The sequence below is a fragment of the Thalassophryne amazonica genome, chromosome 2, assembly GCF_902500255.1.
Source record: "Thalassophryne amazonica chromosome 2, fThaAma1.1, whole genome shotgun sequence".
Classification (NCBI taxonomy): Eukaryota; Metazoa; Chordata; class Actinopteri; order Batrachoidiformes; family Batrachoididae; genus Thalassophryne; species Thalassophryne amazonica.
The window spans coordinates 71,356,945-71,382,684 of record NC_047104.1 but is presented as its reverse complement, the minus strand read 5'-3'; the positions used below and the strand labels follow the sequence as shown (position 1 = coordinate 71,382,684).

The 25,740-nt window shown below is 39.3% G+C and overlaps 1 protein-coding gene across 1 annotated transcript in view; it reads right to left on the bottom strand.

The window, feature by feature from the left end:
- Positions 1 to 531: 531 nt before the first annotated feature.
- cenpf (centromere protein F) overlaps positions 532 to 25,740 on the bottom strand; it is a 62,940-nt gene continuing 37,731 nt past the window's right edge. Inside the window, exons 23-37 of the mRNA XM_034162974.1 lie at positions 20,928 to 21,063; positions 20,740 to 20,842; positions 19,974 to 20,245; positions 19,751 to 19,859; positions 18,940 to 19,145; positions 18,574 to 18,792; positions 17,850 to 17,993; positions 17,504 to 17,693; positions 17,329 to 17,426; positions 17,176 to 17,217; positions 15,886 to 16,977; positions 14,183 to 14,306; positions 12,091 to 12,777; positions 9,384 to 9,520; positions 532 to 1,494 (exon numbers count right to left, since the gene is read on the bottom strand). Of these exons, the coding sequence (XP_034018865.1) occupies positions 1,318 to 1,494; positions 9,384 to 9,520; positions 12,091 to 12,777; positions 14,183 to 14,306; positions 15,886 to 16,977; positions 17,176 to 17,217; positions 17,329 to 17,426; positions 17,504 to 17,693; positions 17,850 to 17,993; positions 18,574 to 18,792; positions 18,940 to 19,145; positions 19,751 to 19,859; positions 19,974 to 20,245; positions 20,740 to 20,842; positions 20,928 to 21,063 (3,736 nt within the window). The 3' untranslated portion in view covers positions 532 to 1,317. The remainder of the gene's footprint in view (positions 1,495 to 9,383; positions 9,521 to 12,090; positions 12,778 to 14,182; positions 14,307 to 15,885; positions 16,978 to 17,175; positions 17,218 to 17,328; positions 17,427 to 17,503; positions 17,694 to 17,849; positions 17,994 to 18,573; positions 18,793 to 18,939; positions 19,146 to 19,750; positions 19,860 to 19,973; positions 20,246 to 20,739; positions 20,843 to 20,927; positions 21,064 to 25,740) is intronic.

Below are 25,740 nucleotides of genomic sequence, written 5' to 3'. Positions count from 1 at the left end.
GACAAAATAGAAGTAAATATAAAATAATGATAATAATAATAACAACAATAATAATAGTGTGTATATGATAGCAAGAACCAAAACATTTACAAATACATTAAGACAGTAAATTAACATAAAAAATGATGGGATTAACAGGAAAAAAAGGGTTTAGTTCTTCTAAAAACTGTTGAGGTCTAAGGTTCTAAAAACATTCTGGACTCACATGCCATTCCAACTCATTATAGAAACTTTGCATAATTCATTACCACCCTTGAAAAATTTCAGCTACCTAGTATCTGTTTCTGAAACACTACCCAATCTAGAGCCCGTGGATCCCCACGGGCAACACGCTAGTTTACTATATTGCTACTAAAATGAATAGAAATAATAATACTGGCAAGTGACAAACTCTTATAAGAAAGAAATCAGAGATGCAGAAGTCGAAGAGTGAAAACGTTTAAAAAGAACGCAACACAATCTGTGATACCATTTAATGTAGTACAATCATCAGTAATCAAGTTAAATCAAACAAGTTGATTAAAAAAACAATGAAGAGCTTCCAACTTTTAATATTGAAACTGGTTTATATTAAAAAAGTGTTTTTTAACTGATGATTTAAAAAAATTAAACAAAGCATAAAGTTGGAAGAAGAGAAAAATCAAGTCATGGGTACTTGAGTAATGAAATGATACAATACTGAAAAATGTTTTGTACATGCAGGAAAAGAGGACACCAACAAGGAATCTGGGCCAATAACACAAACAAGTAAAACTGTAGAGATTACAGTATTTTACAGGACTAAAAACAAAAAACAAACCAACAAAAACCCACAAACAAAAACAAAAATGTTAGAGAGAGAGAAAAAAGGAGTTTGACACTTGAAATTCTCCATTAAGAAAATGTTCCATCTACAGGTACATTTACAAAAGCTTAAATGTAGAGAATATTTCACACTACTATAAAGAATAAAAGCAAGAAAAAAAAACTTTCAGCAAAGTAAAAGAAAACTTGCACTGCTTATTTTACAGAGTAAAATCTTCCAATGTATTGTTTGTATGTAACCAATTCTCTACAACAGTAGTGACTGCAGGCTTCCTGTAGGCAGTGCGTTGGATATGTAAAATTTTAACAGCTAGTATCACAGGTCCATTAAGGAAGAGAAGCAGTGAACCCAAATGAAGCACAGATGACTACAAACAAAAAAACTGCACCCACAAATAAGTGCATCGTATGTGTGCAGTGTTTCTGGTGCAATGAAAGTGAAATGATTAATCTTTTTATGAATATATTTGTACACATTTCTAAAACTAAATGTGTAAGAGTGCATATGTTCACCTATTGAACGTGACAGTTTTCTGCCTGTCTCTCTTTCTGCTCCGGTGTCTTCAAACTTGGTGAGAGACGGCCATTTCTGTCCTGAAAGCTCAAAGAAGTGTGCTTTGGGTTACAGGTGTCAATCATAGATGCTGCCATGACATCAGAGGGACTCTGGAGAGGTATGGGTCCCAAAACCTATGCACAAAAATCAAGGACAAAATTGAAACTTAATAGAGAGAAAAACAGAATGACCACAAATCCTGAGTGCATGTGCTTCCATCAGCAGCAGCCAAAACACCATAACACGACCTGAGTTGGGATGTATGGAAAATGCACCCCCCCACCCCCCCCCAAATAAATAAATAAATGAAGCAGTGGCTCTTACATTTACTTTAACTTATTTCATTGCAGACAGTATAAATAAAAACATATTTCATGTTTTGTGTGGTCAACTGCATTTCCTGCAATTTAGGGCTGGCATAAAAATAAAAAAAATGTTTCAAAAATATGATGTCAAGGTGATTGTAATCATTTGGTTTTAAAGCATAGGCTGTCTTTCAGGATCAAAGATGGGAAGATGATCCCAACTTTGTCAACAAAGGTGTGAGGAAAATTATAGAAATGCCTAAAAACACTGTTCCTCAATGAAAAATTGAAAGGAATATTTTTCCCTCTACAATGCATAACATCACAAAAGAATTCAAAGAATCTGGAGGAATTTCAGTGTGTAAAAGACAAAGGTGCAAGCCTAAAGCCCCTTTCACACGGGGTCTGCTTTGAGTTGCTTCATGCGGCGTCATGACGACACTGGAATGTCTGTGTCAGGTGCGCGCAGCAGCGGGGCAGAGAGGAGGTGAGGACGCAGAGGAGGATCTGCAGGCAGTTTGGCTGCAGCCAGACTGTGCACTCTGATCTCTCTTGTAGTTTATATTTGGTCTTGTGCAAAGCTGCAAGTCTGTGCTCTGATTTCAGTTATAGTTTATCTTTCTTCCTTTGACCGCAAGCTGCGTGCGTGCGTGCACAAACAAACCATCCGTGAGTAAATGTGGAGATGTCTGGAATTATACTTGATGTGGACATGTCCTGTCTCTGGCAAACAGTCTGTGAGTAGGACTTATGTCCTTTATTTAACACAATGATGAGAGAGTTTGAGGGGAGAGCGAAGAACTGCAGCAGCCAGCCAGGTTTTTTTCTTTTAATTGTTCACATGTGCGCACAAACGAATCTTGAGTGGACTGGAGATGTCCGGACTTTTTACTGGATGTGGACATGTCCTGTCTCTGGCAATCAGTCTGTGAGCAGGACTTTGATGGACTTTATTTAAACACAGTTGAGAGTGAATTTAAGTGTAGTAGTAGATACAGCAGCTTTTTGAGCGTGAAGTTTCACTGCAATGTGTACATGGTAGAAAAACAATCCTGCTTGATTTATACTTCAGGAACAATGGAACACAGCAGGAATCATAAATTGGCGTCAGGTAACGTATTATGAGGGTGTAACAGGAGTCTCCAGGGACTATGATGTTTGCAGATGACATTGTGATTTGTAGTGAGAGTAGAGAACAAGTTGAACCTAACCTGGAAATGTGGAGATATGCTCTGGACAGAAGGGAAATGAAAGTTAGTAGGAGCAAGACTGAGTACATGTGTGTGAATGAGCAGGAGCCCAGTGGAATAGTGCAGTTAGAAGGAGTATAAGTGGTGAAAGTAGATGATTTTAAATACTTGGGGTAAACTGTCCAAAGTAATGGAGAGCATAGTAGAGAGGTGAAGAAGAGAATTTAGGCAGGGTGGAGTAGGACGAAAAAGATGGCAGAAGTGATTTGTGATAAAAGAATATCTGCAAGAGTGAAGTGGCATGTTTAAAAGACAGTAGTGAGACCAGCTATGTTGTACGGACAACCTTCTACAGGGCTCAAAATAGTACATGCATGTGCTAGTTTGTGCACGTATTATTCGAGCGGCGCACTTAATTTTATACTGCACTTGCACTGGTGCAAGTAACTTTATCTAAGTTTTATCAACTATAAGCACCATTAGAATGAACCAATAAAGGAATAAATAAGGTAAAAAAAAAACAATTTCCAGTGTGTTGGCTTCGTCTTCCCTGTGTTTTATGACTCTCACACACGGAGCGAGTTGCTGTGACGATTCGTTCGCGCGCATGTGAAAGAAAAAAAAAAAAAAACTGCCGCTGCTGCTCTTCCCTCAAACTCTGTCATAACCACACCGGACCTGCTTCGAGTTGCTTCCTGTGACGTCATGACGATGCAGGAATGTCTGCGTCAGGTGCGCGCAGAAGGGGCGCAGAGAGGAGGTGAGGATGCAGCCTGCAGGTTCTCTGCACAGAGAAGTCAGAGTGCACAGTTTGGCTGCAGACAGACTGTGCACTCTGACTTCTCTTCTAGTTTATATTTGTTCTTGTGCTGAACTGCAGGTCTGCACTCTGAGTTCTGTTATAGTTTATCTTTCCTCCTTTGACCGCGAGATGCGCGCACGCATGAACGAATCGTTCGTGAGTAAATGTGGAGATGTCTGGAGTTATACTTGAAGTGGACATGTCCTGTCTCTGACAATCAGTCTGTGAGCAGGGCTTATGTCCTTTTTTTTTTTGTTAAAACACTGTGATGAGAGAGTTTGAGCGGAGAACAAGGAACTAACTGCCTGCAGCCAGACAGTTTTTTTTTCCTTCTTTCTTTTAATTGTTCACATGTGCGCACGTGAACGAATCGTCCGTGAGTGGACTGGAGATGTCCGGACTTTTTAACTGGATGTGGACATGTCCTGTCTCTGGCAATCACTCTGTGAGCAGGACGTTTATGGATTTTATTTAAACACTTGTGTGAGAGAAGAAGAGCGAGGAACTGCAGCTGCAATCAGCATTTTTTTTTTTTCTGTGCTCTTTTTTGAGCGTGCAGTTTTACTGCATTGTGTACACGGTATAAAAACAATCCTGCGTGATTTATACTTCAGGAACAATGGAACACAGCAGGAATCATAAATTGGCGTCAGGTAACGTATTATGAGGGTGTAACAGGAGTCTCCAGGGACTATGATGTTTGCAGATGACATTGTGATTTGTAGTGAGAGTAGAGAACAAGTTGAACCTAACCTGGAAATGTGGAGATATGCTCTGGACAGAAGGGAAATGAAAGTTAGTAGGAGCAAGACTGAGTACATGTGTGTGAATGAGCAGGAGCCCAGTGGAATAGTGCAGTTAGAAGGAGTATAAGTGGTGAAAGTAGATGATTTTAAATACTTGGGGTAAACTGTCCAAAGTAATGGAGAGCATAGTAGAGAGGTGAAGAAGAGAATTTAGGCAGGGTGGAGTAGGACGAAAAAGATGGCAGAAGTGATTTGTGATAAAAGAATATCTGCAAGAGTGAAGTGGCATGTTTAAAAGACAGTAGTGAGACCAGCTATGTTGTACGGACAACCTTCTACAGGGCTCAAAATAGTACATGCATGTGCTAGTTTGTGCACGTATTATTCGAGCGGCGCACTTAATTTTATACTGCACTTGCACTGGTGCAAGTAACTTTATCTAAGTTTTATCAACTATAAGCACCATTAGAATGAACCAATAAAGGAATAAATAAGGTAAAAAAAAAACAATTTCCAGTGTGTTGGCTTCGTCTTCCCTGTGTTTTATGACTCTCACACACGGAGCGAGTTGCTGTGACGATTCGTTTCGCGCGCATGTGAAAGAAAAAAAAAAAAAAACTGCCGCTGCTGCTCTTCCCTCAAACTCTGTCATAACCACACCGGACCTGCTTCGAGTTGCTTCCTGTGACGTCATGACGATGCAGGAATGTCTGCGTCAGGTGCGCGCAGAAGGGGGGCAGAGAGGAGGTGAGGATGCAGCCTGCAGGTTCTCTGCACAGAGAAGTCAGAGTGCACAGTTTGGCTGCAGACAGACTGTGCACTCTGACTTCTCTTCTAGTTTATATTTGTTCTTGTGCTGAACTGCAGGTCTGCACTCTGAGTTCTGTTATAGTTTATCTTTCCTCCTTTGACCGCGAGATGCGCGCACGCATGAACGAATCGTTCGGGAGTAAATGTGGAGATGTCTGGAGTTATACTTGAAGTGGACATGTCCTGTCTCTGACAATCAGTCTGTGAGCAGGGCTTATGTCCTTTTTTTTTTGTTAAAACACTGTGATGAGAGAGTTTGAGCGGAGAACAAGGAACTAACTGCCTGCAGCCAGACAGTTTTTTTTTCCTTCTTTCTTTTAATTGTTCACATGTGCGCACGTGAACGAATCGTCCGTGAGTGGACTGGAGATGTCCGGACTTTTTAACTGGATGTGGACATGTCCTGTCTCTGGCAATCACTCTGTGAGCAGGACGTTTATGGATTTTATTTAAACACTTGTGTGAGAGAAGAAGAGCGAGGAACTGCAGCTGCAATCAGCATTTTTTTTTTTCTGTGCTCTTTTTTGAGCGTGCAGTTTTACTGCATTGTGTACACGGTATAAAAACAATCCTGCGTGATTTATACTTCAGGAACAATGGAACACAGCAGGATTCATAAATTTGTATCGGGTAACGCTGTCTTATGAGGGTGTGGCTTCCAGTCACGTCGAGTAACGTCCTATTGCTCTGACTTGCGCTGAAACCACTTAATTTCTGGGTCGAACACGGGACACAAACAAAAATTAAACGTTTAATTTTTGGCGTCCGATCTGCTTCGTCCTTTGCGCCCCTTGTGCTGTTGTGGCGTCAAGCTGCTTGTCTCGGCACCGAGTTGCTTCCATGCGGCATCGTCATGATGACACATGATGCAACTGGAAGCAGGGCTTGATGGGCCCAGAGAGGAAGAGTCTGACACATCAGAGGAGGAGTTTTAAGGTTCATATAAGACTGACTTTTGGTTATGCGAGTAATGTTTTTTTGGTGCAAGTAATTTTTTGTTACTAGCACCAGTGCAAGTAGGTTAAAAAATGTATTTCGACCCCTGTTCTAGAAGGATAACCATCTCTGCAGCAATCCACCAATCAGGCCTGTATGGTAGAGTGGCCAGACCGAAGCCACTCCTTATGAAAATGCAGGCTGCCTGGAGTTTGCCAAAGGGCACCTGAAGGACTCTAAGGCCATGAGAAACAAAACTGTCTGGTCTGATGAGACAAAGATTGAACTCCTTGGCGTGAATGCCTGGCATAATGTTTGGAGGAAATCAAGCACCAACCCTACACTGAAGCATGGTGGTGGCAGCATCATGCTGTGAGGATGTTTTTCAGCGGCAGGAACTAGAAGACTACTCAGGGTTGGGGGAAAGATGAATGCAACAATGTACAGAGACATCCTGGATGAAAACCTGCTCCAGAGTGCTCTTGACCCCAGACTGGGGTGGCAGTTAATTTTTCAGCTTAAGCACACAACCAAGATATCAAAGAAGTGGCGTCAGGACAACTCTGTGATTGTCTTTGAGTGGTTCAGCCAGAGCCCAGACCTGAATCTGATTGAACATCTCTGGAGAGATCTGAAAATGACTATGCAACAACGCTCCCCATCCAACCTGATAGTGGATCAGAGGTGCTGCAAAGAGTAATGGACAAAACTGCCCAAAGATAGGTGCGCCAAGCGTGTAGCATCATACAACCCCAATTCCAATGAAGTTGGGACGTTGTGTAAAATGTAAATAAAAACAGAATACAATGATTTGCAAATCCCCTTATACCTATATTCAATTGAATACACCACAAAGACAAGGCATTTAATGTTCAAACTGATAAAACTTTATTGTTTTTGTGCAAATATTTGCTCATTTTGAAATGGATGACTGCAACACGTTTCAAAAAAGCTGGGACAGTGGTATGTTTACCACTGTGTTACAACACCTTTCCTTCTAACAACACTCAATAAGCGTTTTGGAACTGAGGACACTAATTTTTCAAGTTTTGTAGGTGGAATTCTTTCCCATTCTTGCTTGATGTACGACTTCAGTTGTTCAACAGTTCAGGGTCTCCGTTGTCGTATTTTGCACTTCATCATGCGCCACACATTTTCAATGGGCAACAGGTCTGGACTATGGGCAGGCCAGTCTAGTACCCGTACTCTTTTACTACAAAGCCACGCTGTTGTAACGTGCAGAATGTGGCTTGGCAACGTCTTGCTGAAATAAGCAGGGACGTTCCTGAAAAAGACGTTGCTTGGATGTCAGCATGTGTTGCTCCAAAACCTGGATGTAACCTTTCAGCATTGATGGTGCCATCATAGATGTGTAAGTTGACCATGCCATGGACACTAACACACCCCATACCATCACAGATGCTGGCTTTTGAACTTTGTGCTGGTAACAATCTGGATGGTCTTTTTCCTCTTTTGTCTGGAGGACACAATGTCCATGATTTCCAAAAACAATTTGAAATGTGGACTCATCAGACCACAGCACACTTTTCCACTTTGCGTCTATCCATTTCAAATGAGCTTGGACCCAGGGAAGGCGGCGGTGTTTCTTGATATTGTTGATGTATGGCTTTCACTTTGCATGGTAGTTTTAACTTGCACTTGTAGATGTAGCGACAAACTGTGTTAACTGACAATGGTTTTCTGAAGTGTTCCTGAGCCCACTCGGTAAGATCCTTTACACAATGATGTTGGTTTTTAATGCAGTGCTGCCTGAGGGATCGAAGGTCATGGGCATTCAATGTTGGTTTTCGGCCTTGCCGCTTATTTGTAGAAAGTTCTCCAGATTATCTGAATCTTCTGATTATATTATGGACTGTAGATGATGGAATGCCTAAATTCCTTGCAAGTGAATGCTGAGAAACATTGTTCTTAAACTGCTGGTCTATCTTTTCACACAGTTGTTCACAAAGTGGTGATCCTCACCCCATCTTTGCTTGTGAATGGCTGAGCCTTTTTGGGGATGCTACTTTTATACCCAATCATGATACTAACAATTACTGTCCTCAGTTCCAAAACAATTATTGAGTGTTGTTAAAAGGAACACAGTGGTAAACATACCACTGTCCCAGCTTTTCTGAAACATGTTGCAGGCATCCATTTCAAAATAAGCAAATATTTGCACAAAAACAAAGTTTATCAGTTTGAACATTAAATATCTTGTCTTTGTGGTGTATTCAACTGAATATAGGTTGAAGAGGATTTGCAAATCATTGTATTCTGTTTTGATTTACATTTCACACAACGTCCCAACTTCATTGGAATTTGGCTTGAAATTTGAAAAAAAAAAAAAACTTTTCATGTTGTCATTATGGGGTGTTGTGTGTAGAATCCTGATATCCCTTGAACTAACTCCTATTCATACAGCATACAACACAACCAAACAGTTGGATGAAGTCGTGGAAGCTTCAACTTCATGTGAATGTTTTCAATGCAGAGAGAGATGAACAAAATAAAAACATTATTAAGACAGTGATGCTATCAAGTCTGGTCAGCTTGAGACAGACAGACATTTTCACCAGTTATTTTTTTAGCTGGTGTGTACCTGTAATGTATTGTTTTTCTTTCCATCCATTAGACAACAGGTCAAAATGTAACCAAATGCCCATAAATGCATTTGAGGTCATCTTAACTCCACTGCCCCCCCATTTTCCTATCAAATTTGCAGTGTGCAATTGTGTGAAGCATCAGAGTGGGGGAAGTGGGAAAAAACTGTTTAACACATTGATTTAAAGGTTGTTGATGGACAGTTATTTACATCCTATGACAACTTTCTGTGGCTTAATAAAGTATTAAGAAATGGGAATAAAGATGATTTCCATTTCTGAAGGCACATGAACATGATGATGCAGCACATCATCCTTATCAGTTTCTGATTAAAAATGGAAATGTTTGTGACCATGATAAACTAATAGCAATCTCAATGCTTACTGTGTATGTTTAAATGTGTCATTTTAAACTTTAGTGTCTCCTACAGACTGTTTAGTCTCATGGTGTTTAACATTCAGGTGTAAATTTCCTTCAAGCCACACTATCATCATGTCTATTCGGTTTAATGAGTCACTTCAAATCATGAATGAAGAATGAAAATTCACACTGTACATGTTATTTTAAATGTGTTATTATGGAGCCATGTAATGTATGTAGTCCTGCAGTATGTAGTTTCCTGCTGTTCACCTTGTTGTCAGGTCCTGATGCAGAACTAGCAGAAGCCATAACAGAGTGTCTTGCAGCCAGCCGAGGGCTGCAGCGCCTAACCGTGGTTCTCCTCATGATGAACGGACTGGCTTCCCCCAAAGGAATATCGGCAAATCCTGGTGGAGCACAAGACACTCATTTTCACATGACAATAAAGACCTTTTTTTTTTTTCTATTATTTATAAATAAATAAAACCAGAATGGACTGTAAAACAGGTAAAATTGCAGTTACTGATCATCTCTGTGGAACTGCTCCTGATGTGTGTAGTCATTGTAGACACAATGGGATTTTAAAACTAGAAGAAAACAATGTGCAGCGTCGTCGTAGTTCAATGTCACCATCAAATTCTCTTCATCCATTGTCATAATCTGGGAAGCTGGGGATAAGCACCAGCATGAATACAGAACAGACTTACTTCGCTATAAGAAAACACTCAACAATCACAAAAGGAGACAAGGCTGCTAAAATAAAGCAATCCCCATCAGCATGCAGAATTCTGTTAATTATTGCTTTATAGTTTCACTTGTATTAATTTGTTTGTGTGGACATGTGTGACCAACTTTGTTTCTGCTCATAGCTTCACAGTGGAATGGAGCAGAGAAGGATTAAACAGATCAAATCTAGGCTTGCATCTGCAATGTGCCTTCTGGCAAATTGCAACTGAACATTCAGGTCTTTTTAAGAAAATCCTCCTCTAAACCACTTCATCATGAAACTGTACAATCGAAACTGGCACTATTTCTGAAATCACAGCCACAGAAGCCTATAACTTCTTCAGGGTTATCCCTCACTCGTCTCCTTCTTGAATTGTCACTTAGGCAAGTATGAAGATATGGGCATGAAGAGGGGAATTTAAGAAGTACTACCGCAACAGTAGTAGAAACGTCAATGCTGAAGTCACATACAGTGAGGAAAATAAGTATTTGAACACCCTGTGATTTTGCAAGTTCTCCCACTTAGAAATCATGGAGGAGTCTGAAATTTTAATCTTAGGTACATGTCCACTGTGAGAGACATAATCTAAAAAAAAAAATAAATAAATAAAAAATCTGGAAATCACAATGTATGTGTCAGAGTTGTTCTTTTCAGGTCCAACTCTGAACAACTCTGACAGTATGATTTTTTTAAATAATTTATTTGTATGTTACCGCTACAAATAAGTATTTGAACACCTGTGAAAATCAATGTTAATATTTGTTACAGTAGCCTTTGTTTGCAATTACAGAGGTCAAATGTTTCCTGTAGTTTTTCTGCAGGTTTGCACACACTGCAGCAGGGATTTTGGTCAACTCCTCCATACAGATCTTCTCTAGATCTTTCAGGTTTGGAGTTTCAGCTCCCTCCAAAGATTTTCTATTGAGTTCAGGTCTGGAGACTGGCCAGGCCACTCCAGGACCATGAAATGCTTCTTATGGAGCCCCTCCTTAGTTGCCCTGGCTGTGTGTTTGGGGTCATTGTCATGCTGGAAGACCCAGCCACGACCCATCTTCAGTGCTCTTACTGAGGGAAGGAGGTTGTTTGCCAAAATCTCGCAATACATGACCCCATCCATCCTCCCTTCAGTACGGTGCAGTCGCCCTGCCCCCTTTGCAGAAGAGCACCCCCACAGTATGATGTTTCCACCCCCATGCTTCACGGTTGGGATGGTTTTCTTGGGGTTGTTCTCATCCTCTAAACATGGTAAGTAGAGTTGATTCCAAAAAGCTCTATTCTGGTCTCATCTGACCACATGAACTTCTCCCATGCTTCCTCTGGATCATCCAGATGGTCACTGGTGAACTTCAAATGGGCCTGGACATGTGCTGGCTTGAGCAGGGGGACCTTGCTGCCCTGCAGGATTTTAAACCATGACAGCATCATGTGTTACTAATGTAATCTTTGAGACTGTGGTCCCAGCTCTCTTCAGGTCATTGACCAGGTCCTCCTGTGTAGTTCTGAGCTTTCTCAGAATCATCCATACCCCACAAAGTGAGATCTTGCATGGAATCCCAGACCGAGGGAGATTGACAGTCATCTTGTGTTCCTTCCACTTTCTAATAAATAATAAATAAAATAACAGTTGTTGTCTTCTACCAAGCTGTTTGCCTGTTGTTCTGTAGTCCATCCCAGCCTTGTGCAGATCTACAGTTTTGTCACTGGTGTCCTTAGACAGCTCTTTGGTCTTGGCTATGGTGGACAGGTTGGCATGTGATTGATTGTGTGAACAGGTGTCTTTTATACAGGTGCAATTAATACAGTTAGAGTGCAGAATAAGAGGGCTTCTTAAAGAAAAATGAACAGGTCTGTGTGAGCCAGAATTCTTGCTGATTGGTAGGTGTTCAAATACTTATTTGCAGCAGTAACATACAAATAAATTATTTAAAAAAAATCATACATTGTGATTTCCGGATTTTTTTTTTTTTAGATTATGTCTCTCACAGTGGGCCTGCACCTAAGATGAAAATTTCAGACCCCTCCATGATTTCTAAGTGGGAGAACTTGCAAAACTGCAGGGTGTTCAAATACTTATTTTCCTCACTGTAGGTGGTTGTGATTGAGATGCTGTCAAAAAGCAGTGTGTGACCAAATCGAAGAACCGTCTCTGATGGTTTAAGTGCTGCTCAACACCTCATGCTCATGGACATGAGATGTTAGTGAATTCAAGGTTTACATGTGGATATGTTATAATTATCCCCGTAGACGTACCTTTCTGCACCAGCTCAGGTAGACCTTCAGGTCTGAAGTCATCATCTTCCTGAGTTTTTGTTTTGGGTGTGTTTATTGCATTGGCTTTGAGCTTCTTTGTCAGGTTAATCAAAGTCTCCTGGGCAACATCTTTATCACCAATATCACAATGAGCCCGTTTTACTGAATGTGATGCCTGAACCTCACTCTGAGGACTTGCTGGAGCCGTGTTCTCATCTTGTTGTTTCGACAACTTCCTGGCTGAGTGCCGGCGACAGCTGTCAGCGCTACCAGAGTAGAGATTAATGACTGTGTTCTTGGAAGCATGGTCACTGCTGTCATCATTTGCACACGTGCTTGCAGTAAACAGTTTGAGACGTGTTGTCAGCGCATCATTGTTTTCTTCTAATTTGTGGACTTTAACTATGAGGCTGCAGTATTTCTCCATACTCTCATCAGCCTCCTTGCTCTTCTCTTCCAAAAGGTTATTTACTTCATCCAATTCGCTCATGATCTGCTGCAGTTTAATATCCCTCCCCTCCAATTCCCTCTGCTTCTCATCAAGGGTAGCCTTAAGTTCTTCCATCTGCTTGTTTGTTTCTTGAGCCTCAATCATTTTTTTATCGACCTCCTTCCTCCTCTTCTCCAGGGGAGTCTTCAGTTCATTGACTTCTTTTATTATTTCCTCTTCACGGTTATTTCCATCTCCTATAAAAAAGACAAAATTACCCAAATGATTCAACGCAACTTCCCAGAGACAGAACATTTGCACCAAAAAGTATGAAAGCATCGACAAGCCAAACTAGCAACTGGCCAAGAATTCTCACGATTTTTCACCAATTATTTACAGCATATACTACTTTCAAAGTGCTGCACGTAATAAAACACCAAGACAACAACAAAATGAAATTTTGCATTTGTAAGAATAATTAAGATTGAATGTTAAGTGCAAAAACAAAACCAGGCGATATAATTAAATAAGAACAAACTAGCAATAAATGTATAACCATTTTCTGTACCCGCTTACTTCAATTAAGGATCACGGTGGGACTGGAGCCTATCCCACCTGTCATAGTGCATGCAAAGTGGTACATTCTGGACAGGACCCCAGTCTATCGCAGGGCCACATATAGACAAAAACACATTCACATGCACACCTACGATCAATTTAAGGTTTCCAATACACCTTCAAACAAACATGCTGCAAATGTGGGGCACGAGAAGGCACATAAGGCTTAATCCTACAGTCACATTAGCTACAAATGATAGCATCAAGCAGTTGGCTTTGCCACTTGATGGGTGTTTCTGGGGCATGCACACTACATGTCCATAAGATGTCTTGTAAATCAATTCAACAGTGTCATTTGGTTACAAAAACAGCACTGTTAGATTTACAAATGCTTATTTCTCGCTAGCCTTTATGAAATGTATGACAAATATATTAGATTTATATAGAAATAAGCTGTTTCGGAGTGTTTTCTGCCCGCTTGAATTATTTTGTTCAAGTGAACAGCCATCTGACATCATGCTCAGTATTTGCATAAACTAGACTTCTGGTTTATTTTGGCCACTCCTAGCTGGCAGCAGAGCAGCCATCGACTCTTGTCACTACAAAACGCCCACTCTGACTGAAATGGAATGATGCCACTTTGCCTCTGTCGCTTGCAACTAAGTTCAGCCAAGTATGGTAGACCATGACCATTTAGAGTGTTTAAGTTTCCTCATCCATTATCATGTGTCAGTGAAGCATTTTTCAAAATCCTGACCTTTGGATATATTTATTTTAACCATAAAATTTCAGTCATTTCTAAACAAAACCTATGAAAGGTGTGTCTGTTTATTATACCAGGTAGTTCCACAGGAGTAAATGATAGAACTGGCACTGACACTGTAAAAAACATTTACCTACTTCAAAAATCATGGTGGAGACTGGCATGAATTTTGTTGCGACTGATATCGTCAGGAGGCAATTATACCAATGAGCACCACTTTAAATTAAGAGGAGGAGCTCATTGAAGTGATCAGTTTTAATGAAAACCCATATTGGTGACCCTTTATAACAATTACCCAACCCCTGCCGCACGGTAGCTACATACATTCTGTGTGTGCGCACCTGAACTGCTCATCATCATTTGCTTCTCCAGCTGTTTGCAGGTCTTCATTAAAAGGGTGATCTTACTGTGTGCAGAATCTTTCTCCTTAGACAGACGCTTGGCACGAGAGGACAGTTTTGACACCTACCATGGACAGGCAGACATCAAGGAATTGTTCAATTTAAATTATTTATCCAGCATTATATATTACAAAGTATGAGTTTTTTCCTGACAGGTTTATAAGATATTCCTTTATTAGTCCTACAAGGGGAAATCCGCAGTGTCACTGCAGCAGTGGTAATAGAAATTGTGCACGAGTAAGGCAGGGTAAAATGTGCAAATTAGAAGGCAGGGTAAATACCTAGAGATGGCAAATCAAGAGAATAAAAAAAATAGAGAAACACTAACACTCTGAAACACAGTTCAGAGCACCCGATTTATGTTCTCACACACACTGTACGTTCAAAAACCACAGGTTGGACTCATGTTTCCAGAAGCAAAACATAAGCTTTTTTTTCCAAACTTAATTTACAAAAACTCTAGATGGGAGACATCAAAGTTTAAAAACAAAACAACAAAAAAACATTACAAGACAGCTCTGCGGTGTTTGCACATGCACAGTACGAGCGGTTGGATGCTTGTAGCTCTTCAGCAGCAGGATACCCTCACGACGACCGACCAGAATAATATGAAACAGGTTTTATTTTCATTCGACCATACGATCGGCGATCAGGAGGTGGTCTTGAGATGTTAAACGCAGCTTGTTACTCCATGTACACTACACGATGCAGGACGCACGATTAACCTGAAACTTGGTCCAAAAAAATTCTCGCTGAATGAAAAGTCATCTGAAAAAGGGCCAAAACTCGCACAGTGTAAAGCCAGCATTTATGTGTCAAGACAATATTGAGTGCACGTTTTACAATATAATAAAACGTGCGCACATCATAATAAAACGTGCGCACGGAACAATATAATAAAATAAGCGCACATTCTCTCCACATGCAAAACATTTTGCGATGACACTTCCAGGGCTCCGTAAAAATGCCTGTTTTTACAAATAAAAAAATTGGAATATTTTACAAAAGCACATTAATCTGTAAACACCAAAACACATTAACGTGTTGGTTTACATAATGAATGACTGAACCAATCAGTGTTTAGCAGAAGCACATTTTACCCAGACTCCTTTGCGATCTGTTTGTTACAAACCTCAGAATTAGTGCATTATTCAACATTAAAAGATATGTTATATTTTATGACAGAATTGACATTAATGGCATTATTCTTTTGGTATTAATGTTATTTATAAATCAAAACCATAAGTCAGCACTGGTTTATTTTCCAAGACCTCCGCCTGACCGGAGTTGTGGGATGTGGTGGAAGCCATGTAATAAACAAGAGCTTCCAGCAGGGGGCAAGATGTTCAAAGACAGAAATGCGGGCTCATTGTTTTGGGTCTGTTGTCGCTTTTCATGCTATCAGAAGCGATCGTGGTGTTAAAACTCAAATTCGGTTTATTAGTTGTTGCAAGTGTACCAGAGACAATACTGGAATTTATCGGTTATCTGTAACTTCCGATATGTTTTTGGGTGGTTTATCGTTTTATCTTTATCAAAGATAACTTTTCAGTTATCTAATTATCTGTTATCAAAGTTAATTTTTTGGTTATCTGTGCCCACCACTGAACATGAGTAACTTTTAAACCTCTTGGCACATGTACCTGCTCGGTGAGCTGGGAGACAGACAGTTTGTACGTCTCCTGCTGCTTCTCCATAGAGTCAAATGCCGACTGAAGCTTTGCATGGTCCTCCGTTAGTTTCTCCTTCTCTGCTTCTGCCGCCTGCTTTTGATTTTCTAATGAGGAAAGAGCTGAGAACACGCTCTCTTTCTCTTCTGTAATCAAACAAAGTGAAGACTGCAATTTCTGTTTCTCATCTTCTAAAATGCCTTTCTCCTCCTCCACCCTTTCTTTCTCTTGTTTTAATGAGGAGAGACATTGTTGCAGATCATGTTTCTCCTCTTCCAACAAGGACAAGCGTGTCTGAAGCTTCTGTTTTTTATCCGACAGCATTCTTATCTCTTGCTCTAGTCTTGCTTTCTCTTCTTCAACAGATGAAAGAGTGTAGTGCAGGTTCTCTCTCTCATGTTCTGCTGATAGCAGGGCAGCATGCATTTTCTCTTTTTCCTCAACTAGCTGTCCATTTTGTCTTTCAATCTGTTCTTTCACCTCCAAAAGAGAAACAGCTTGTCTCTGACTGTCCTCCCTCTCTGACAGTTCTCTCTCTCTTGTTTTTATGAGACCTTTCAGCGTCACAATTTCTTCTTCTAAAACCTCTAGTTGAACCTTCAGATGGTGTCTCTCTTTCTCTTTCACTTCTTCCTGGATACGGAGCCTCTCTCCTTCTGTCTGTAAACACTCCTTCTCTTTCTCCAAATCTGCCAGCAGAGATTGCATCTTCTCTTTCTCTTTTTCAGTTTCTCTGCGCTTCTGCTCATGCAAGCTTTCCCTTAGTTGCAAGTCTTCCAGTTTAGCCTGGAACTCATATACTTGACTCATTTGTTTTTCTGTTTCCTCTCTCCACCCTTTCTCTAACTCCTGCACCCTACATTTCTGTCTTTCCTCTTCTTCTCTTCTGAAGATCTCTTTCGCCAATCCTTTCTCCAGAGCCACCTTAGCAGACTTTAGCTCTTCTATCTCTTTGTTTTTGTTTTCCATCTCTCGCTCCATGTTTTCTTTCTCTAATTTCAGGCTGTCCAGCTGGGTGGAGAGTTCCAATATTTGCAAGCTGAGCTCTTTTTTCTCCTCTTCTACCTAAATGCCAGTAGGCAGTGAAAGATAAAGAAATGAGAAATTAAAAAAAAAGGGTAGAACAAGGAAAGTGAGATCACAAGAAATTAAAGACAACAGAAAAATAAGTAATATTGTGTCATTCAGCATCATTAAATTAAAATAAGAAATAAAAACCACAAGGGGTATGGGAAAGGGCACAGAATGTCCAAAAATGCTCACCTTGCTCCTTTCCTCTTCAAGATCATCTTTAGCCATCTCAGCCTGTGTGTACATAACATTCACATTCAGTGAAAAATCCATCCTGATTTTATGATTTTTTTTTTTTTTTTTTTTTTTACAAAAAAAGACAGATTTTTGCAAGCATTTTAATACCTGCAGCACAGCATCTTCTAGACTTTGCTCTATCTCTTCCTTGTCTCGCTTCTGGGCATCAATGTGGTCTTGTAGGGAGTCTGACTTTCTCTGAGCAGCTACAAAAGTACATGTAATCAGTGAGTCATTTCTTACAAAACTCAATGAATTTACACACCACTTCCACTCATGTCACCTTTCAGCAGCTCTTCCATCTTCTTTTTCTTCCTCTCATCTGACTCGATGCGGATCTGAAGTTTTTCTATTCCAGTCCTCATCTGTCTGACCTCACTTTGTGTGGAGTTCAAACGAGAAGCAATCTCTCCTTTTTCTAGCAGAGAGGACTCCAGTGACTGTGACAGGCGGCTTACTTCACCCTCTAAGGTCTTGGGGCAGGTTAAGAAATAAAATAAATAAATGTTTGGATTAGTTTCCATTCAGGAATTCAGGCTCAGCAAACAGTGGAGCCATGAGGCTCAAACCTCTTAAGAATCATTTCAGAAACACCAAACAACATACTTTGCAATTTTTTTTTCCCTGACCTGAATCTTGGTGACCATGGACTCAGTATTTTGGCTGGCAGAGGTCTGATCTTCTTTCAGCTTGTCAACTTGGTTAATAAGCTCCTCCCTCTTTCCATTTTGTTCGGAGACTGCCTGCTCCAATTCCCCAATCTGCTCAAGCAACTTCATTGAAAGAAGAAAGAATAAACTCTTAAGATAACAACAAGCAAATCAATCAGTAAACATTTGGCATTTACAGGATGCCTACACATTTTCCATTTCAAAATTCCAGACTTTTTTCCAAACCACCCAAGGGAGAGTTTCCTTGCTACTGTAACCAAAGTACTTCCTCGTGGGGTGGGTAAGGTTTAAACAATCATGTACAGCACCTTGGAGAGAGTTATGTTGTGATTTAATGCTGTATAAATAAATTGAATTGTATAAAGTTGAATTGATTCATTAAAACGAACATTTCCACATAACCTTAATAACAATAACCTTTATGTAATTTCTTGTTTGCTATCATGCTAGCATAATTATGAAGATAAAGACAGGAAAGCTTAAAATCAATAAAAAAAAAAAAAAAAAGACTTGCTGCTTCAGAGAGGATTCAACTTAGAGAACCAGCTTCATACATCTTTATGTTATACTGTAAGTGTTCTCCGAATAAATAGAAATTTATATTGTACTTAACACTAAAAGATGCTTGCAAACAGATCCCAAACTAACACAATCCACTTATCTTGGATTTCCAAATGTGTACCTGTGCCCTCTCACTCTTCAGTTTGTCCATGTCTCCTTGCAGAGCCTCATACGCCATCTTCCCTGCTCTGATATCCTCCTCCAGGATGGAAATTAGGTGTCTGGTGTCGCAGTTAGTCTTCTCCAGACTGTGAACTTGCTCTCTCCATCTGCCTAAAGACTGCTCAAGCTCATCTCGCTCCTCAGTGCAGCACACAAGTTCTGATCTCAGCTGAGTTGTCTAAACACACAATAAGTAAAGGTTTCAAAATGCTGCTTTTGAGAATATGATTCAAAAAAGTTTGATATCGTGAGAAAATCTGATAAAGTCGAACATCTTATCTGTATTTTAGTGATTTAGCTGAATTAATTTTGATTATGTTCATACCTCAGTAACCAGCATTTCTATCTGCTCCTCCATGCCTGAACATGTCTTTTTCTTTTTGTCCATATCATTCTTCAACCTGGTCTTCTCCTCATGAAGAGTTTCAAGATCACCCTCAATGCCCAGGATGTGCTGCTCCAGATTGGCTTTCTCAGAACGAACCCTCTTCAACTCACTTTCTTGCTGAAGGAACTTCTCATCCCAACCACCTAAGGAAAATGAATTAAATATTGAATCATGATCAATATTCCATATTACACAGTGAACCAACCCCCGCCTCCCCCCTAAAAAATATCTTTATTAATTATGACTTGGCCTCAGGAACAGTAAAATAAGACTGTCAAAGTGTTGTATCCTTTTAAAAAAATGTGTAGAACAAATGGCAAACTTAATCATGAAGGCCTTTAATCATTTGATCAGATGGCTAAATCTAGATAGGAAGGTGAAGAACAGTACTTGTCCCACCCTCATTCTCAGAAAGGCACTCTTGAGCAAGGCTCTTAATTCCAAAGTGACCAAGTAAAGCTGCTCAATGGTTAACCAAATCAAAGTGTGGTTCTACTGGGCAGTTTCTAGGTGCCAGTGTGAAACTGAGTGCGTGTACCTGAAAAAGAGAGCTTTAATCCCCCCACTCATACATGATTTTTATTTGTTAGTTTAATAATAAAATAAATAAAAACATCAAAAGGTTTTTGAAAACAGTACTTTCAACAAAATTTTCATGCTACAGATTACCATTTAAAATATACAACAAATCTATAAGATGAACACAAGTCCATATGAAATAATAATAATAAAAAAAAAAAAAATTCACCTTTCACCATTTCTAGTCCTTCCACCATCTCCATAACATCAGCCAACTGACATTTAGTAGTTTGCAGTTGCAGATTTAATGTGTCCCTCTCCTCTGACAGCTGAGCTAACTAAATACAAACATATTCATATCATTTAATTATGTAATCAGATCTAATTTCATTGGTATACTAACATTTACTGTACATGGTTCATATTTGGCATACCGCAAATATTTTTCATACCTGATCAGCAAGGCCTTTCTTCTCATTTAAAGCAGTCTCCAGTTTGTGCATTGTAACACTGGTTTCTTGAACTGCTACATGAAGCTTCTCCTCTAAATGTTGAACTTGGACTTCCAGTTCATAAGTCAACTCCTTTCTCAATGCCAGGTCAGAGGTCAGTAAATGGAACTCTGATTGCAGTGTCTGCAGTTGACGTTCTTGTTTTGTGATAATTTCCTTGTAGTGGTTCAGCTCATTCTCTAATTGTGAAGATTCTGGAGCTGACAGGCAGACTGAGAACAACAAAGTTATTTAAATATCAATGTTGCTGCGACATTTCAGACTCAGAATGATAAGTAATCCCAAATACGATGCAATGCTTTACACACCCCAAATGATAACCTTTCCTTAGTGCAACAACGAGGTAATCATATCTGCAGGCAAACAGTCCAAAGGCTTTCATTCACACTAACCACCTCAGCAGGTGATTCCACAGACGAATTCCTACTTCCAATAACATGACGCTGAGATGATCAGTAAAAAAAAAAATAAAATAAAAAGACTGCTGATGGCGCCCGAGTTTAAGGAGACTATTTTTAATTACCCGAAAATTCTGACAACCACTGTGCTACTCACAAAGCTGAAACAATTAAGGTGTTTGACTGTTTTGTAGAAAGTGTGAGGTTGGAAATAAGTCTTTCATAAAGTAAAATAATAACAACAGTAACAAAAAGCCAAAGACAACAGGTAATTCAAAGTATGGTATGAACACTAATAAATTACTCACTGGAACATTCAAGCCCTGTGGCTGCACCAAGTGAAGATGAAGGCAGATGTGGTTCACAGAATTCATGTTCAGTGACATCACTGAGACCACTGTCTCCAGGAACCTGCAAGAAAATGTAAAAATAAAACTACTGTACAAAAGATGGTTCATGCTTAAAATTCCTGAACCTATAGACATTTTCTACATGCCTCAAGATGCTGTTTATGGTCATGCTGCTGTGAATGTGACACAGACTGTGTGTTTTCTTCATAACTCTTTATTTCCTTTTCATCAAATTGTTTTTGGATTATCTGTTGATCCATGTCTCCAATGAAGATCAGCTCTCTGTTGATACAGAGGTTGAAATATACCAAAAACATGTTCAGAACACACATTTACTTAAAAGAAGTAGTAGTAATAATAATAATAATAATAATAATAATAATAATAATAACAACAACGATGAATGTTAACACTTTATTGGAGCAGAGGAAAATGACTTGCCACCTTTGTGACTTGAAAAATTATTTTCACATAGATTGCAAAAACATTTTCATTCAGAAAATTATGCATTTGTGGAGCTACATAGAAATTAAAAAAAATGTTTGGTCTTCAAAGCAGTGAAAACTTAAAACAGTAACTTAGTCTTTCTACTAGTTAAATCAGGATCCATTCCTCAGTTGTCTTCATAGATGCCACATCTTTAGTACCAAGCAAGTGTAGTGAGGCAACAGTTTACAGCAAGTACTTTTATACTGCAGGGAATTATGTCGTGCACACCAGAAGTGATTTCTTTAAGACTGCAAGGGAACGCCAAAAATGAAATGGTCAAATATGTACAGTTGTATAACATTTCATTGACTACAAATGTTAGAACATGTTCATCTCGAAGAGGAGTTCGTTCAGAATCAGCTACTTATCACAAATCGACTGCCTCAATTTTGTTAACTTCTCATACATTCCCATAACATCAATGCATTTGCCCGTAGAAGCTGAGCGTCCGTTCACTTCAATGGAACTGCATGGAAGTTTTTTTTTTTCATTGCTTCAAAACTCAACGGTCATTGAATAAATGCCACGATTTGTCCCACTCCCAGACGCTCAGCGTCTCTGGGGGTGAATGGAGCTGTGGGCGGGCCTGGACACTGAGCTTCTGCATGATGATTGGAGGATCAGTCGAAAGGCTGAATCCCATTTTGATGGACAGCTATTTTGAGATATACACCATCAAACTGCAAGCCATTGATTTCTTTGTATTTGCTTGAAGAAATTACTTGACCATTTCCATTCTTCATTTCTTACACTGTAATTAAAACACTCATAGGATTTCCTTATTTCAGTTTAACATAATGTAGCATGTTGTGGTAGCAGAAGTTGGGATTTTCCCAGCATGTACAGGGGGTAGAAAAATCCACTGGTCCAAGGTCAAGGATCAGTAATTTATGGCCTATGTGTAGTAGATATGTTCCACTGCTAGACCAATGTCTAGTTAAAAATCTTGTCGGTCTTGTGTAGGGCTGCAGCTATCGATTATTTTAGTAATCGAGTATTCTATCTATTAATCGAGTAATCGGATAAAAAGTACTTCTGCATTTTTAAACAACAACACTGCGCCAAAGTGTTGGCATTTTGCCGAAATAGCAATGGGATGTGGCTTTCTGTTTTGTTTTCTCCAACTTGTAAAATGTAAGGATTTTTTTTGTTTGTTTTTATAAAGGTTGATGGACTGGGTCCCTGTGTGATTTTTTTTATTTTTTTTTATCCCTCTTTCTCTGCAATTCAAGTTGCATTTCAGCTGGAGGTTGAACATGCAGCCTTGCAGTCAGTTTTTTTTTATTATTTTATTTAAGTTACCATGTTTGTGAAGTGTTGTGTGTTGCCCAAACAAGCAAAAATTAAAAAGTCAAACACTCAGTGTGAGTCTGAGGGAAACACAGAAGAAAGAGTGGACTTCTGCTGTTTGTCAATGTAGCCGGGGAGAGCTGTGACTCGCCCGGCCTGAGAGCCCCTCACACTGGGCAGAGACAGACAGCAGCCGGCCGCCGGGTCAATAGTCCCTCCACACGTACAGCAGACAGTGTTTTTTAAAAATAGACAAACACACTGCTTCACTTTAAATGCACAGTAAGTCTATTTCAGATGATCAGCGTGGACCATCTTTCTCTTAAAAGGCTTTATTTTACTCTCTGTCACGTTAGAAAGCGGTAGCTATCGTTGCTAATTTGATTAGCTGTTATGCTCCAGTCTTCTTCTGTTTTTTTCCTGCGGACGTTGCAGCGCCACACACAAGCCTGACATATGTACTACAACGTTAAACGAAGCTTCGAGGCACAGAATTTGCCTCGAACATTTTTTGTAATGGAATTATTCGAGTTACTCGACTAATCGTTTCAGCCCTATATTTTAGATTGTGAGCTTAATGTAGTTGTTTATGTTCAAACAAAAATGTGACTGAGAAGGAGAGAAAAAAACAAAAACAAAAAAAACAGGATGAATTCTACAACCCCTGGCAATAATTATGGAATCACCAGCCTCGGAGGATGTTCATTCAGTTGTTTAATTTTGTAGAAAGAAAGCAGATCACAGACATGACACAAAACTAAAGTCATTTCAAATGGCAACTTTCTGGATTTAAGAAACACTAAGAAATCAGGAAAAAAAAATTGTGGCAGTCAGTAACGGTTACTTTTTTAGACCAAGCAGAGGGAAAAAAATATGGACTCACTCAATTCTGAGGAATAAATTATGGAATCACCCTGTGAATTTTCATCCCCAAAACTAACACCTGCATCAAATAAGATCTGCTCGTTAGTCTGCATCTAAAAAGGAGTGATCACACCATGGAGTGCTGTTGCACCAAGTGGACTGACATGAATCATGGCTCCAACACGAGATGTAAATTGAAATAAAGGAGAGGATTATCAAACTGCTAAAAGAGGGTAAATCATCACGCAATGTTGCAAAAGATGTTGGTTGTTCACAGTCAGCTGTGTCTAAACTCTGGACCAAATACAAACAACATGGGAAGGTTGTTAAAGGCAAACATACTGGTAGACCAAGGGAAGACATCAAAGTGTCAAGACAGAAAACTTAAAGCAATATGTCTCAAAAATCAAAAATGCACAACAAAACAAATAGGAACGAATGGGAGGCAACTGGAGTCAACGTCTGTGACCGATCTGTCAGAAACCGCCTAAAGGAAATGGGATTTACATACAGAAAAGCTAAATGAAATCCATCATTAACACCTAAACAGAAAAAAACAAGGTTACAATGGGCTAAGGAAAAGCAATCGTGGACTGTGGATGACTGGATGAAAGTCATTCAGTGATGAATCTCAAATCTACACTGGGCAAGGTGATGATGCTGGAACTTTTGTTCGGTGCCGTTCCAATGAGATTTATAAAGATGACTGTCTGAAGAGAACATGTAAATTTCCACAGTCATTGATGATATGGGGCTGCATGTCAGGTAAAGGCACGGGGGAGATGGCTGTCATTACATCATCAATAAATGCACAAGTTTACGTTGATATTTTGGACACTTTTCTTATCCCATCAATTGAAAGGATGTTTGGGGATGATGACATCATTTTTCAAGATGATAATGCATCTTGCCATAGTGCAAAAACTGTGAAAACATTCCTTGCAAAAAGACACATAGGGTCAATGTCATGGCCTGCAAATAGTCCAGATCTTAATCCAATTGAAAATCTTTGGTGGAAGTTGAAGGAAATGGTCCATGACAAGGCTCCAACCTGCAAAGCTGATCTGGCAACAGCAACCAGAGAAAGTTGGAGCCAGATTGATGAAGAGTACTGTTTGTCACTCATTAAGTCCATGCCTCAGAGACTGCAAGCTGTTATGAAAGCCAGAGGTGGTGCAACAAAATACTAGTGATGTGTTGGAGCGTTCTTTTGTTTTTCATGATTTCATAATTTTTTCCTCAGAATTGAGTGATTCCATATTTTTTTTTCCCTCTGCTTGGTCTAAAAAAGTAACCGTTACTGACTGCCACAATTTTTTTTCCTGATTTCTTATAGTGTTTCTTAAAACCAGAAAATTGCCATTTGAAATGACTTTAGTTTTGTGTCATGTCTGTGATCTGCTTTTTTTCTACAAAATTAAACAACCGAATGAACATCCTGAGGCCAGTGATTCCATAATTTTTGCCAGGGGTTGTATCATCACACTAAAATTAATTCCAGTCAGAATAAAATACAAGCTGCTAATTTGTTATTTTTCCAAATTATTAAGTTGCAGCTATATGTTTTATTTATTTCAAAGCAAGTTACCTTTTTTAAATTCTTATTTTCAAAAACAAAACAAAACAAAAAAAAAAAAAAAAACATGGGGAGTCTAATCAGCCTGCTTTGTTCTGTTCAGTTTGCCTGCACATGCCCAGGTATTTTTTTCCCTTCTTTATAAGAGTTTGGTGTTTACATTTGTTCTACAAAGTTAAAAAACAAAACAAAACAAAATAAAATGTTTAAATAAAATGCTTTTCTTTATAGCAGTTCTGTAATTTCAGAAATGCAAAAGAAAACAACCACAAAGAGAAACTTGCGACTATATATAAAATTAAGATAAAAATAAAAATGTTGCTCTATTCCCAGTTTCTCCACTCACACCCACAGAAGCCAAAGGTTCTTACAGAGTTGTGTCTTGGTGGCTTCCCTCACTTGTCTCCTTCCAGCATGGACATTTAGTTTGTGCGAACTGCCTACCTGACACAGATTTACCATAAAATACCACACTGTTTGCATTTCTGAATGACTGATGTAAATGAAGTCTACAAAATAGTCAGTGACTTATATTCATGTATTCATCCCCTGACATTTCTCAAAAAAACTGGCTGATTGATTCTTACATTTAAAATAAACTGCCCTGTTACAACTTTTTTTTCTTGGAAAATGCTACAGGCCTAAAATGTAGGAATGATATATATTAACAAATAAAATAAAGCTGACCTCACAAAACATGAAACATGTTGGTTTCCCACAGTCTGCAGTCAACAGAAGTC